Raw genomic sequence first — 15,550 nt, 5'->3', positions numbered from 1 at the left:
TAAAGTGATCTTGCGGAAGATAATAGATATAAGGCCCTCTGTCTCCAAGTCCAACTTCCTTTCCACCATTCCAGCTTACTATTTATTGTAAATTGACTTCCATAGAGAAAACTGCAGAAATTAAATGCCCAACGAGGCTAGCTTGGTAAACTAACCCATGTGTGGGCAGGCTAACGTATATTGTTGTTACTTTTTAAAAATATAGGGAATACAGCCTAGATTAGCGTTTCCCTCTTTAAAGCTGTAGTACGTACTTGTAAAGTATCTAAATTTGATATTTAATAGATATATGCAACATACATATGTATAAAATATACGTAATGATGTAGTAAGAGACTCGTCTGCTCTCTGCCACCTTCTGAGAGCTCAGAGCATCTCAAAACATGGACTCAGGAAAGAGGGAAAAAGAGCCATTAAAAGAAGGGAAGAACTTGATACAAAATAATAGGAATCTGGCTTTTTTGTTGTTTTGGGGTTTTTTTAACGTTATATTAGTTTTAAGAAGTAAAGAGCTTTGTTAATAACAGTTCTGCAGATGAGTAAAAACTTTGCCATGGACCCATGTTCTTGGTTTTAAAATTCTAGATTCAACCTGATATTATTTTTTTAAAAAAGGAAAGGAAAGTTCTGATTACCTCCAAGACCTCCGTAAGCTCTAAATAAACCCAACAGATGTTACCAAGACCTGGTTCCTTTACAGTCTGTGAAATGAAACATTACCAGTAGATGGCGCTGTTGGTGAAGAAATCTTGGCAAGGGCAGAAGAAAATTTGCTGTCTCTGAACTGTTAAAATTGGGGGAATAAGGTGAAAAAAGTACAGTCCACGGTGGTGGTTAACTTAAAATTAGTTCCTTGAAGTACAGAGTGTCCCCAAAGTCTTAGTGTAGTTTAAAACTATTGAAAACTTAAATCTGACTCACTAAGACATTTCGGTAAAAATAATCATGTATTAAAATCCAGAAATGTGGCAATGAGTGGGAAGGAACTGGAGTAGAAAAAGCAATTGTAGCTGTATAGAGTTTGTCAGATTCGTTGGTAGGTTAAGAAAAAAAGAAAGCAAATTTGAATTTAGACTAAAGAAAAGTGATAGAAAATTTAAAAAATGGAGTTGTGCTTTTGAATTGAATTTATTAAATTAAAATTTAAAATTAAATTTATTAGATTAAGAATTCACTTCAATTGATTGGAAAACCACAGAATGATGTATTACAAATATGTTCTATCAGGAAGAGGCCTCGGGAATTTGTTTTTGCCGTTTTTACTGAAATGGCAACTATATAATTATGTATTCTGTGCACTAGATTCATGATTCCTTTCTGTGTAATAACTAAAATTGTTACATTAATGTACTTCAGATGGTTTCTCCCATGGTCGGTATAATTCTTGTTTGTTGTACGGATGGATGAAATTTGACCTTAAAGGATTTGCCACCACTGACAAGTTTGGTCCCAGTCCTAATGGGGGTCTGGGTATAGTCCGTACGACTTTTCTAATCATATCAATCAACCCTCATTCATTAAGTGCTTTAGATTTGCCAGTAATTACTCTATAGTCCTTTCTGCTTTATGAAGTAACGTTGGGATTTTAAGTCTGTTGAGATCATTTTGTTTTCATTTCTGTTCATTTCATTTCTTTTGTTTTCTTCTTTTTGGGCCACCCGGGTGATGATAATTTAGCTGCACCACGCAAAAAGAGTCCCTTCTTGAGAAGCAAAAGCAAGGACAAAGAAAAGTCTCCAACAGCTCTGTCTAAACGCCTGCGATTCTGGTCTTCCTCCGACATCCCACCCTCTCCTAACGAGTCTCTCTCTTTCTCGGCCATTGGAGATTTCTAATACCACCTTTTCTTTTATCATTTTTCTTCATCATGTACCTTCATTCATCTCTGGAATTAAAAAGCAAAAAACAGTAGTGTAAATGCTAAATGACTGACAGTGGGCATGAGTGACCCTCCCTTCCCTTTTGATACCCATGCTATAAGGTACTCCAATCATAAACCCAAGCCAAGTTTTAATCTAGCCAACATGGATTGTAATTCCAAAGTAGAAGATGAGTCCTTACACCTGCTGGATTGTTTCTTCGGTGCATTAGTTTAGGGGAACCTCCTGGTCCACGCAGCACACATATGTATCTCTTGGACCAGGGCTCCATAGTAAGTGAGCAAAGTTGTATGTGCTTCCAAGTCTCTCGTCGTTGCAGGCTTATCTCATGTCTGGCTGTAAATTGGCATTGCTATTGCTACACTTTCTAAAATGTAATGCTTTCCATAAAATGGGATTTAAAAAAAAAAACCAACTACCTCACTTGTGCAACTGAGTTTTAAATCACCACCCTTTTCTTGTTGCCATGTCATAGTATGCTAACAGATATGACCACCTGTTACATGGTGCTATTATTAAAGGCTCAATTCCAGTGTCTCTATGTTCCATGTTTGTTTTAAGGGATCTCCTGCTCCTTTTATGTATTTTGAAAAATTGGATCAGTCTGTCCAAGGACCGATTAGATTCCAGCTTAGGAAAGAGCTTTCTATCTATGAAAATTTGATACGTAAAAATAGTTGCAGACATCACCAACACTGCCAGGGAAAGGAAGAAACAGCCGGTCAGCACAGGCCTTTAGCTAAAGCACAGCTGCTGTTCTACCCTTTCTTTCTGTCCTTCTGGCATGTTTTCTAAGACTGTGTTATTTCCGTCCTTCATGCTAAATGCTCACTTCATCCCTCCCCATCTCCTTTCTTCTCTGCCCTCCTTCCCATTGGGTCCTTGTTTTAACTTAACTCCTACGTAATCGATGCAGATTGATTTCACCCAACCTGATTCTTGCTTCTCATCAAGGTTACCTCCCAAAATACAAAATATGTTTAGAGGTATGGATCGTTTAAGTGGTTGGCATGTTGAGCCCAATTTTCTGATTTCTGAGAGGGTAGGGTCCATGAGGAAGAGACTCTGGGTTGGGGGTAGAAAGGAGTTAGACTGAAAAAAATAGGTGATATAATGAATACCTGGCCATAAAAATGAAACATTTTTAGAATGTTGTTGGTTTGGTTTTATCTTTCAGTTATACTGAGCTCAAGAAAGTTTGACTGTTGGATTAATTTTTACTTTGTGATGTAAAAAAGCTATTCACTTCTCTTCTTTTTAGCAAAACAAAGGAAAAAAATATAGTGAGTTTTTTTTGTTGTTGTTTTGGGGGAAGGAATATGCATAATGGTCCACATTTTTTTTTTTTTAAATCATGAGATGTTAAACCTTCAAAGACCATGAATAGTACCAAGTATTATAGAAGAATCACCGGACACACAATCCAACGTCCTAAGTCATTAGAGGTTCTACTATAAATTGTTTTTTATCATAGAATTTTCTCAGGATGCCGTTTTCAGATGCTTTCAAAAAATTGGCCCGAATGTTAAAAGGGAGCCTGCTCCCCTGCTAATCTGTTGGGGCTTGTCTTCCTTTCTTTGATACTTTTTTCTTTCCTCTCTCATTCTTTAGTCTGTACCTGATATGACAGGTAAGAGTCCATTTTAAAACAGGCCCCAAGAGGCCTTAAATGGAATCAGGTTTCCTTTGGAACAGACTGCTAGTTAATAGTTCGTCTATCAAGCTGCTTGTTTGTGCAGATCTGTATGTGTCCTTCCTGCCCTGCTTCTTGGTTTTCTTTGTGGTCAGTATCCTGGGAGGAATCTTTTAACACTTATTTTTTCTTCCCCCCATCCCCTGCTCTTCCTGCCTTAGTCACCAGTGATCCGAAGCTGAAACGAGGTTCCCTTCATGGAGGCAGCAGTGACCACTTTGACGGTTCCACAGACTCCGTGGTCAAGCATTGGCACACAGAGCTGGGCTCAAGGGCTCACTCCACCTCAGCCATCCACCTAACCCCTTCTAGCTCGACCCCCATAGCCAGGCACGCAGGCCTGCCCAAAGGTATTCTTGGGCTTGAAGTCAAGCATTTGACCTTCACTATATTTTGCATTCTGATTGCCAATTCTTGTGGGGGGAAAACTACATTCCATTTCTATAAAAATTCTATAGAAACTCATTATGAGAAGCAATCAGCCTATGATCCCATAAGCTGTTTGTCAACCAGACATTTATCAGATGCATCCTATATGATTTTCACAGTTCTGGGCATACTAAGAAAAAAGTGAAAACAGTTCTTGCCCTCAAGGAACTTGGTTTATTCTGAAGGAAACAATATGTTCATAAGCATGAACGAAATGAATACAAAGTAATTTGGGGTGGGAGCCCAGGGAGAATCCATCACCAAGTATTTATCAGGTGCTTACTCTGTGCTAAGCAGTGTGCTATACAACTACAGGTAGAGGTAGCTGGGTGGCACAGTGCATAGAGTGCTGGGCCTCTTGTTGGGAAGATTCATCTTCCTGTGTTCCAGTCTGGCCTCATTAACCTAGCTGGGGATCTTGGGCAAGTCATTTAACCTTGTTTGCCTCAGTTTCATCACCTGTAAGATGAGCAGAAGGATATGGTAAATCACTCCAGTATCTTTGCCAAGAAAACCCCAAAATGGGGGCACTAAGTGTCAGACACAAGTGAAGTAACTGAACAGATACAATTACAGAGAATGAAACAGGCCCTACCCATTGACAAGCCAGACGATCTCCGGTAAACTGTTTGCAGTTTATTCAGGATGACATAGTTGTTGGCGAATAGAAAGTTCTCAGGGTGATGAGGAGGTTGAAATGAGAATATGATGCACAGCAATCTCTTGAAATTCCTAATGGGAAATGTGGCAACACAGAATACTGAGTACTGGAAATAATACGTGAATGTTCTTGGCATAGGGTCAACAGAGAGCTAGAAAGGCCTTTGGAAAACCTCTGGGCCTGGGGCTCTTAACTTTTTTGTGCGCCGTTTGTTCTGCCCGTCTCAGAATAATGTTTTTAAATAATTGAAGGAAGTGCTGTAGTGTTACAGTAGTTAGTAAAAATTAAAATATGTATTTTTTTAACCATCCTTGTTTACAGGACCCTTGCTTAGAATTTCTCCATGGGATCCCAAGTAAAGAACTCCTAATTTGGACTTTTGCAGGATGAGAAACCTGAGCCCCAAAGGGGGGAAATTATATCCTCAAGGCCCTTTGGCACAGTTTACGCACTTAATAAATGTGTATTGAATTGATTATAGGTTGTTATTATTTGTTGTATTGTTGTTTGGTCATTTCAATCATGTCTAACTCTTCATGACTCCATGGAGGGTTTTCTTGGCAGAGATACTGGAGTGAGCCATTTCCTTCTCCGCTCATTTTACAGATGAGGAAACTGAGGCTCATCAGGTTAACTGACTTGCCTAGGGTCACAAAGCTATTAAGTGTCAGAGGCCACATTTGAACTCAAATATTCTAGGCCTGATCCTCTATCCACTATATCACCTCGCTACCCCTTGATTTTAGGTAGTAAGTAAAAAATATAAGATACATACCTTTGTCCTCTTTCTGTGAGGCAAACTTTTGGAGCTCATTGTATCAATGTCTGCTTTCAAAATCCTGATTCTTCTTAGGACCAGGGATCGTTTCAGAAAAATAATTTGTCTTAGAGTTGGAGCCTTCTCTTGACATGTTTCCCTCAAAACTCATCATTCTGGGCTGACCTGCCACTTGATTGTCTGTTTCAAGTAGAGGCCAGTGATGGAACTCTACCTTTATATGGACTCTGGCTTATTGCTTGACCCCCATCTTAGGGCCAGGCCTGATCCATTGTCATTTACCAAGACCTGTGTACAAAGTACTGGTGGCAGAGGATATTGAAGTGATTCCTACTCTTGTAACTGCCCTACCCTCAGTTCTTGAATCTGGTTAAAACTCAAAACTGTTTGGTTTCCTCAACGTTGATTCTTCAAGTAGCCAAGCTTTTAAGAATCTGTGTGTATGCACATAGAATTTTTGTTAGTGTGGAAGACGAATCTTTGTGTTGGAGTGGAAGATCGTGAATTTTTGCCAAATTAGAATTGGACTGGTGCCTAGCTGGTTTTAAGAAAAGGACTTTTTCCCATCTTTTCCAAACAAAATGGGAATTAATTTGCAGCATTTCATTTCCTGATGGTTCTTTGCTATTACAAGCTAATCTTACAGAATTTAGTTTACTAAGCAGTTTTCTCCCCATCTCAGAGCATTTCCCCTAGCATATTCTTCATGGAGCAGCAACATTTCTATAATGCTGTCAAATAATGATAATTCAATAAACCTTTTAAAGTGCCTAGTATGTGCCAGGCACTGTGCTAAGTACTGGAGATATAAAAGGAGGCAAAAAACTGCCCCTGCCCTCAAGGATTTTATAATCTAATTTGGGGAGGGGGTGTGGAGAAACAACATGCAAACAAACATATGCAAAGCAAGCTATCTACTGGATAAATGGAAGTAGTTGAAGAGGGGAGAAAACTGGATTTAAGAAGGCATAAGGAAGGCTTCCTATGAAAGGATTTTCATTGAGACTTAAAGGAAGCCAGGGAGATAGTAGTTGGAGCAGAGGAAGGAAAATATTCCAGGCATAGGAAACAGCCAGAAAAATTTCTAGGAGATGAGAGATCTCAAGTGTCTTGTTAGTGAAAGAGCCAGGAGGCTAGCATCACTGGATTAAAGAGTGTTTGTAAGAAGATGGAAAGGTAGGGAGGGCTAGGTCACAAAGTGCATCATGAGAGGGGTGGCATTGCTGGAACACAGAATGGAGCTATATGAGAGATGTCACCCAGGTGAAATTCGCAGGCCTTGGCAACAGCTTGGATATGGGGGAGTGAGGGATGAGAAATCCAGGATGATTCCTAGGTTATGAGCCTGAGGAACGAAACCATATGGCCCCTCCCAAGGGAGGAGGGGGGTGGGGAAGGGTTTAGGGGGAGAGATAATGAGTTCTGTTTTGGACTTAATGAGTTTCAGGTGTCTTTGGAAATCTAGTTTGGGATGCAGTTAGAGATTCGAGGTCTGCCGGAGAGATTTGGGCGGGTTAGGTGGATTTGAGAATCTTCTCCTTAGAGATGGTAATTAAATCCCTGGGAACTGATGAGGTCACCAAGTAGAGTACTACAAATAGGCCCCAGAGGCTAGTGATAAGAATAATTATAGCCAGCCATGGCATAGATAGTGCTTTTTAGGTTTACAATGTACTTTACACATATTATCTTAATTTGAGAAATGTTCCATTTTGCCCCTTGCCCTTCAGTTGTTTGGAAATCCCTTATGGAGAGCAGATTGGTAGGTACTCGCAGAGGAGATGTGTTCCTGGTCGGCTCTTCTTCCAAACCAGCGGATTTCTTGGCCCAGCTTTGCTTCTCATAAGCTGTACAGACTTGGACAAATCATTGGACTTCTCCACGAAGCCCTTCTTGATTCTAGCAAATGCTGGTGCCTTCATCCCAAACTACCTGGGTCTGCCCTTTGTGTATATTATATTTATGTTGGTACATGAGAAGCGATGGTGCTGTGGTGAATAATAATTTAAAAATTATAATAGCTAACACTTTATACAACGCTTTTGTAAAGCTTTTGACAAATATCTTACAATAATTATAATAGCCGCATTTTTATAATGCTTTAAGTTTTGCAAAGGCCTTTACAAATATCTCTTTTTATTTTAGCAACAGTCCTCAGAGGCAAGTGCTATTACTATCCCTATTTTACAAAGAGGGAAACATGTTAAGTGACTTTGCCAGGGTCACAGAGCTAGTAAGTGTGTGAGGCTGAATTTGAACTCAGGCTTTCCTGAGAACTAGGGAGCAAGAGAACTCTGAGAACCACTCAGAGCTAGGAGAATCCTACCTCTGACATATACTGGCTGTGACACCTAGGCAAGTCATTAAATAACCACAGTGCTCTGGGCAAATTTTTGTGATCTGTAGCTTGCAGAGAAGGTACTGATACACCCGTACTGATAGAGGGAATGTCTTCATCTGTGAGTTTAGCAGGTCATTGAAATCACAGGCCTTGTCCCTCCGCTGTAAAGAAGTGTGGGCCCATGTATAATCAAAGATATATTGCTTGTCTTCTCAAGGGGTGGGGGAGGGGGCAGGAGAGAATTGGGAATTCAAAACTTGTTTAAAAATGAATGTTAAAAAGTTTCTTTTTTATGTAATTGGGAAATATTTAGCAAAATATATATATTTAAAAAACAGGAAAAGAATTGTGGACCCATGTAGAATCAATAATAGTTTGTCTTCTCAAGGGGTGGGAGAGAGAGAATTTAGAACAAAAAAATTTTTTTAATTGATGTTTAAAAATTCTTGCATGTAATTGGGAAGTATTTAGCAAAAACAAAATAGGTTCTAAAAATTTTTAAATTGGGGGGAAAAAATTAACATGTACCAAGTTGATATAAAGATTCTGGTGACCCTTTCCAATTTCCCTGCTTCCTCTGCTCTCTCCCCACTCCAAGGGAAATAAATAAAAATCCAGGGTAGAGAAAGACTAATTAATTGCCTTCAGGGTCACCTCCTTTAGGTGTAACTGCCAAAAAGCATGACTCAGTGGGTTTAAATATTAAACTCCTTTTATGTTATCCTTAGGCCAGTTTTCTCCTGAGTACCCAGAGTATCCTTTTTGTTTCAAAGAGGGAAATAAACCCTGTTAAAGGTTATAGAGGTAAATGGAAAAGAAAGTCAGTGGGTTCCTAGGGGGAGAAGTAGAGAAAAAGACAAACATGGCTTCCTTTCCTGGAAACTGCTGGAGACTTTAGTGGATCCCACTAGGGTTAGAGGATGCTGAACAGAGCTCTCAGTTCATTCCTTCAACAAGCACATATTAAACTTGCTGTTTGCAAGTTCCTAGTGAAACAAAAACAGACTGGAGGAGGGAGAATTTGGAACTTAAAAGTTTTTTTAAATGAATTAAAAAAAATTCTTATATGTAAATTGGGAAATGAAACTTTTCAGTCAAAGGCTGAGGACAGGGTAGTCACGTATTTTGATAGGTATGTATAGTGCCAGACACTGTTAAAAGCTTTTACAATTGTACACTCATTTGATCCTCACAATAACCCAGGGAGGTAGGCGCCATGATTATCCCCATTTTACAGATGAAGAAACTGAGGTAAATGGAAGTGAAATTGTTGAGGTTGGAACCATAATGTTGAGGTTGGGGTGCTTGGGACTCCAAAATACCGACACTTGGGGTCCTGCCTGAATGAATTCGACCCAAGCCTTTTTTCAGCCAAAGTAAAGCAAAGTTTATTAAAGATTCACAATATTGGGTTGACTCTTAAGAAGGCTCACCATTTGTGATGCTTGTATTAAGAAGGGGACCAGATTAAATCTGAACACCTTCATGGAGGTGAGACTGAATTTATATACAGAAAGATTGTGGGAGTGATCTTGGGGTGTTGTAGTAGTCTGGGGTTTAGGGAGGAGGGGTTTAGGGAGGGTCTTGAGGGAGGAGTCCAGGGAGGACCTTAATGGGATTGGGGTGACTAATCTAGAGTGGGAAACAACTGGAGGCAATCGGGGAGGTATCAGACAATGAAGGATTAGGGTGGAAAATAGACCAGGACAATCCCGAGGCAACAGACAGGGAGGGCCAGGCTAGGTTCAGGGTAACAGATTTGGGTATGAAAAGCTGGTTTAAGTGGGAAAATTCAAAGAGAGTTCAAAGGTATTCCCAGAATCTGTACCCCACCAAAGTAACTTGCCCAGAGTTGGACAACTAATTGGTGTGTGAGGTCGGATTTGAACTGAGGTCTTCTGATTTCAGGCCTGGCCCCTCTACTTATTTCACCACCTTGCAAAGTGCTTTGAGGAATTTGAGGAGGGAGAGATCATTTTCAACTGACGCAGTGTGTTGTGAAGGATGAGATAGATGGGCCAATTTTGTTGACCATTAAAGGAAGGAAGGAATTTTAGTAGAAGGAAGGGGACCTGTTGAGGTCAGGGTGCTGTACCCCAAAATACTGACATGCCAAGTCGTGCTTGAATGAATTTGACTCAAGCCTTCTTAAAGCCAAAGAAAAACAAAATTTATTAAAGATTTCCCATCATGAATTGACTCTTAAGGAGCCAAAGCATTTGTGACACTTGTATTCACAAGCGGGCCAGATAGAATCTCAGCTACACAGAGTCTGAGCTGGATTGAATCTGAGCTCCTCCATGGAGAGATGAAACTTAAATACAGAAAAAGACTGAGGGAAGAATCCAGGTGTCACCAGGTAGTCTGGGGTCCCAGGGATGATCTCCATAGATCAAACCCAGGGAGGATCCTGATGGGAATGGCTGGTAATTGGATCAAAAGGAGGAATATCAGAAGAATGCTAAATGGAAGATTGGGAGTATCTGGCCTGGGAGAAACGGAAGGGGATTCCAAGGACCCCCCACCCCAAAGGCCAGACTTTCTGGGGGCCCTTCAGACTAATGGGACAAAAGCACTTCGACCCAAGGGGAAAAAGTCTTGGCTTAGACTTGTAACCAATCAGACTCATTCCAAAGACATGCATTTTAGACACTGGGAGTAATAGCACAGAATATGGAGAATCCAGCATGAGCATAGAGGATAGAGAGTAAGTTTATATGTGAAAATACAAGAATCTATGAAGGACAATAATCATGTGATGTTCTAAGGTAATCAAAGTGTATTCATGTGTATTCCCAGTTGGTCATAGTAAGAGTCAAACTGGAAAGGTATAATGGATTCATAGTGAGGAGGCAGAAGTGTGAAATGGCGAGGTTCAGGAGTTTTGTGTTTAATTCATTAGGTAGTGAGGATGCACTAAATAAATGGTAGCAGATGAAGGTTTCTGAGGTGAGACTTGGATGCAGAAAAGCCACTGACTAGCTTCCCTTTTTGATCTGTCTTTGCTTCTCTCTCAGTCCTGTCCAAGATTTTTAAAATTGTGGAACTTTGAGATCAGACGTACGTCTATGAATTATTCTGATAATTTGCATTTTTTCATGTTAGGTTATAATTCTGATGATAACCTTTGTGAGCCAACCCCAGACCTAGAGATCACCAACCACAGGCAGCATGGTAAGTAGTTCACATTATGTCATTTGACTAGGAAGGTATCTCATTTTAGAAATGTAACCCTTGCAAGCACTCAGTTAAATAAACATTCATTAAGCTTTCTATTATTTGAAAGGTACTATGTGTGTAGAAAGACTGCCTTCCCCTCCTCTTCCCTCCCCTGCCCAACCAAAAAAAAAAGCCTTCCCTCAAGAACCTTGCATCCTTGTGGTGGGGCGAAATCTTCATTGTATAGTTTTCATGAGAACCAGCTATCTCCTGTCTTTTGTTTCTTAGTGTGGTGTCCAGTTTGGGATGCTCAGTCTCGTTGAAACTGCAGTCATATGTTAGACTATCTCACAGAAGATGGTTTTGTTCTTCTAGTGAGATAATGTATGTAGAACTCTGTGTAGGCCTTAAAGTGTATGTCGCTGTCTCCTCTTTCTCTCTTCCCTCTCCCCTTCCTTCCCTCCTTCCCTCCCTCCCTCCCTTTCCCTCTCTCCCTCTCTCTCTCTCTGTTGTTGGACTGTGACCATACCTGTGATTTCATTCTCATAGGGACCTCTGTGGTGAGGAAACTCACTTCACCAGTTCAGGTCAGCGTATTTAGGGAGGCATAAGCAGGGACGTGCTGGAGCCAGCTTGTGAGAACCAGTCTTTTTGATTTCAGAGATCAGCAAACCTACAAATCCAGGGCTTGACGCATTGTTCTGTTGATTGTCTAGACTTAGAAAAGTGATGAAGGAAATATCAATAATTGAGATTATTGGGAGGGGTGGGAGACTGTTGTTAAATCTCTACCAGCAGACCAGGGGAGCTGGTTGTTGAATATTTACCAGCAGACCTCTGGGTATAAGTAAAGTACCCTGTGAGGTCCAAGGAGAGAATGGTCTAAATGGTCTTTATCACCTGGGGAGAATAGGGAAGGTTTATTTGAAGAAAATGACCTCTGGGCCAGGCTCTTAAAGGATGGGTATTAATTCAGACGGGTAGAATGGTGTAAACAGGGGATGAAGAGTTCAGAGCCTATTCCAGGGAAGATGAAGGAGTCCTGACTGGATTGTAGCACAGTCTGGGTGTGGAGTAAAGAGATACAGTTTGTCCAAGGTTGCCATGGGATCTACCAGTCATTCTCCAGCTTATTTAAGAATAAGGGCTTGCCCTCAATACTGGTATAAGGTGTGGCAGGAATGGAATGGAAAACCTTTTATTAAGTACTTACTTGGTAGTACTCACAATGTGCCAGTCATTATACTAAGGGAGTAAAAGCACTGGAAAATAGAGACATTCCCTACTCTCAAAAAATTCACGTGCTGATTGGAGGAGACAAAGGCAGAAAGTATGCCTAGTGCCCAGGACACCGTAGGTACTTAATAAATGCTTGATTGATTTATACAGAACAATTACATGGTAATTTGGGGCAGGTACCAGCAACTGGGGGATAAAGGCTAAGAAAGGCCTGATGTAGGAACTTGAAACTAAGCTTTGAGGGGTTCTGCCCGGCAGAAGTGGGGAGGGGAAAGGGGAGCATTCCAGGCATTCCATTTGTGCTGAGCTTCCAAGGATTCTATGAGGCAGAGGTGTAGAAGGAGTGCATTCCAGGTATGGGGAACAGCCACTGCAAAAGCAGGGAGTCAGGAGATGGGGTGTCCTGTGTTAGGAACAAGCAGGGATGAGTGCTAGTTTGGCTAGACTTCTTGATAAACCTAGAAAGGGACAGTTAGTTAACACATTCTCGTTGACCTCCTCAAGCTCCTATATGTGCTTAGGCCTTGAGCTTGCGATCCTGAGCTCTTCGTAGGTATATAGGCCCTGGAATTTCTGGCCCCTCTTCACACCTTTCCTCTGACACTACTTGTTGAAGTAATACCCATCCTTTAGAACCCAATCTCACTCCCCAATGTCAGTTCTTCAGAGAAATCTTCCCTGTTCTCCTACCTTCTACCCTATGATCTCTTGGTAAAGATTTAACAACAGTATTTCAGAAAATGCTGACTGACCTACCCTGTTCTTAGCATTTCCACAAACGGAGGAGAGTTGATGGACGGTTTTATTTAGAGAGGTTGTCTTTGTGTCTGGACTACACCTGGTCAGACTCCTTAAAGAAATACTGCTTTTCCCTTTCAGTGTCCCGGCCTCATAGCTTAGAGAGCAGCCAGACTACATCAGGCAACAGCTCACCTCTTAACCTGAAAGGTAAGCACTGTGGTTCTGTCCCTGGTGGGTTCTTAACAGGTTAAAAGGCTGCACCCAGGAGCATTGACCAAGGCCAACTCAGAAGATGGCATCTTCCAGAGGGTTTGTCTTGGGCACAGTTCTAGGCGGCCCAGCTTAAAGCCATGGAAAGAGTACTTGGTGGTAGAGGCAAGAGGACCTGGGTTCAGATCCAACCTGTGGCTTTGCTGTTTGGGCAAATTATTTAATCTCCCTGGGCCTCAGTTTCCTAATCTGTAAAATGAAAGGATTGGATTAGATGGTTTACTGAGGTCTATCTCTGGAGTACTCTAGAGTCGAGAAGAACTGGATTCATATCCAGGCTGAGATAATGACCAGCTGTGTGACCCTGGGCAAGTCACTTAAGTGCTGTTTATCTCAGTTTACTCATCTGTAAAATGGGGCTGAGGCTCAGATAATACAATATTTGTAAAATGCTTATCACAGTGCCTGGCACATATTAGGCACTTAATAATTACTTGCTTCATTCATTCTTAAATCTGTGATAGTTTTACTTAATATTAGCAAGCACATATAATATGTAATTACACTACTTAATAGGAAATAGAATTTTATTTAATATTTACTATTATCACTAGTATATGTGGAATACTATATAATTAAATACATAGAATATATAATTATATATAAGATAGAATTTAACTTTAAGCAATAATAATATCTAAATATGAAATTAATTGTATTTAAAGTTAAGATCATATTTAATGTTATAATATTTAATAATGGGGTGCTGGCTATTAGAGTAGAAATTGAGTTCATGAGGTTCTAATTTAAACCAATTTAGGCTGGGTGTCTGTTATTTTAGAGAACAAGAGCATGTTAAAAAAAACTCGTTCAGTGCCACCATTAAATGAAAAGCAGTGGTAAAATGTGAATTAGGAACCACTGAAAAGTACTGGTATTCTTTTGCATGACTGGATAGGTATGTTCCTGAAAAGAGCTGTATTGAAGTAATATTTTTGTAAATAAAAATCGTTTTTTAAATCCACTCATTTAAAAAGTGCTCATTTTTAAATGAGCCCATTTTATTAAAGGAACTCTGTGGGAAATCTCTGAATGAGAAATAGCTGTGCATTACTGTTTTATAAGGTCAGCATTTATCTTATCTACGTTGATTCTTTGTTCGTTTTAATAATGACCAAGGATTTCACTAATAACAAATCGACAGAGGTCCCACAAATTCTGTTGTGTTGGACTCTTGTGTCTGTTGTGTGAACCTAAAAGCTGTGCTGAGGAGAAATGAGATGAAGTGAATTCACAGCTGCCCTTCTTCCTTTCCTTAGGGCAGGTTAGTGAGCTGTTAACTGTGGGAAGGTGAGAGCTGCTAGAAAGCAAAGTATCCCAGAGATCCTCAAATGAAATCGTGGGAACATAAATTTACAGGTGGTACAGAGGATAGAGCACTAGACGGAGGTCAGGAAAGCCTAAGTTCATATCTTACCCTAGGCATTCGCTAACTGTGTGACCCTGGGCAAGTCACTCTGCCTCTGTTTCTTCATCTGTAAAATAGAGATAGTAACAGCAGCTGCCTCTCAGAGTTGTTGTGTGAATCAAATGAGATGGTATTGATAAAGCATTTTGCAAAATCTTAAAGTGCTAAATAAATGCTATCTATTACTGCTAGCATTATAACTGAAAGGGACTATCACGTCCAGCCCTTTCACTTTGCAAATGAGGAAACTGAGGCACAGATTGATAAAATAGACTTGCCCAGGGTCATACAGCTAGTAATTATCAGAGATAGAATTTGGACCCAGGTCTTCCTGTCTCCACGATGCTCTATCTAATCAGGTCTAGGATTAAATAATTAAATGTGGGAGACTTTAAGCACACCCACCGTTTTATTTGTACAGATAGTTTAACTTTTTAAGCAATCTTTCAACCATCTTATGCTCTAATATATCTCCAGTGTGCATCATCCTTTGTATGTTAAGAGAGAGTCTCATAAGCCTCTGTCACTAAAGAAAAAAATCACCCGCAGATGACTGCTTTTCATGTGACAGCCACAGTCTGTTATTGGCAGGTCTATCCCAGAAGCCTTTCCTGCTTCCTAATACCTCCCAGCACTCTCCTATATGGGCTTGACCTTCACACAACAGTGAGGCATAGGAGAGAAGACATCAGTCACAGCTCACTTTAGGTTATCTTACTATTTTCTTTTTAGTGAAAGTTTGAAATTCATTCCTTCTGAAAATTCCAAATTGTCCTTTAAAATCCAGTGTATAAAACATTTAAAATCTAAATAGCATTAAGATCAGTAAAGGACTATATTCCTTTTAATATCTGTTTAGACTTCCAAAATAAGTTGTCCATTGAAGACAGGAAAATATGTCTGCAATGTGACTTTTTCTATACCCATCCTCTTTCTGTTAAAATGTGAGCT

The 15,550-nt window shown here is 40.2% G+C and overlaps 1 protein-coding gene across 3 annotated transcripts in view; it reads left to right on the top strand.

Annotated features, from left to right (window-relative positions):
• CCDC88C (coiled-coil domain containing 88C) overlaps window positions 1-15,550 on the top strand; it is a 221,126-nt gene that overhangs the window by 194,292 nt on the left and 11,284 nt on the right. For 2 of the 3 annotated variants that reach the window (XM_072625525.1, XM_072625526.1), the window contains 3 exons: window positions 3,735-3,923; window positions 10,888-10,956; window positions 13,060-13,128. In XM_072625525.1, the coding sequence (XP_072481626.1) occupies window positions 3,735-3,923; window positions 10,888-10,956; window positions 13,060-13,128 (327 nt within the window). Of the gene's footprint in view, window positions 1-1,677; window positions 1,948-3,734; window positions 3,924-10,887; window positions 10,957-13,059; window positions 13,129-15,550 lie in introns of those variants that run through there. The other variant, XM_072625527.1, reaches the window with a different exon arrangement.

This window comes from Notamacropus eugenii, chromosome 7 (genome assembly GCF_028372415.1).
Source record: "Notamacropus eugenii isolate mMacEug1 chromosome 7, mMacEug1.pri_v2, whole genome shotgun sequence".
NCBI lineage: Eukaryota > Metazoa > Chordata > Mammalia > Diprotodontia > Macropodidae > Notamacropus > Notamacropus eugenii.
This window is presented reverse-complemented; position numbering and strand designations above follow the sequence as displayed.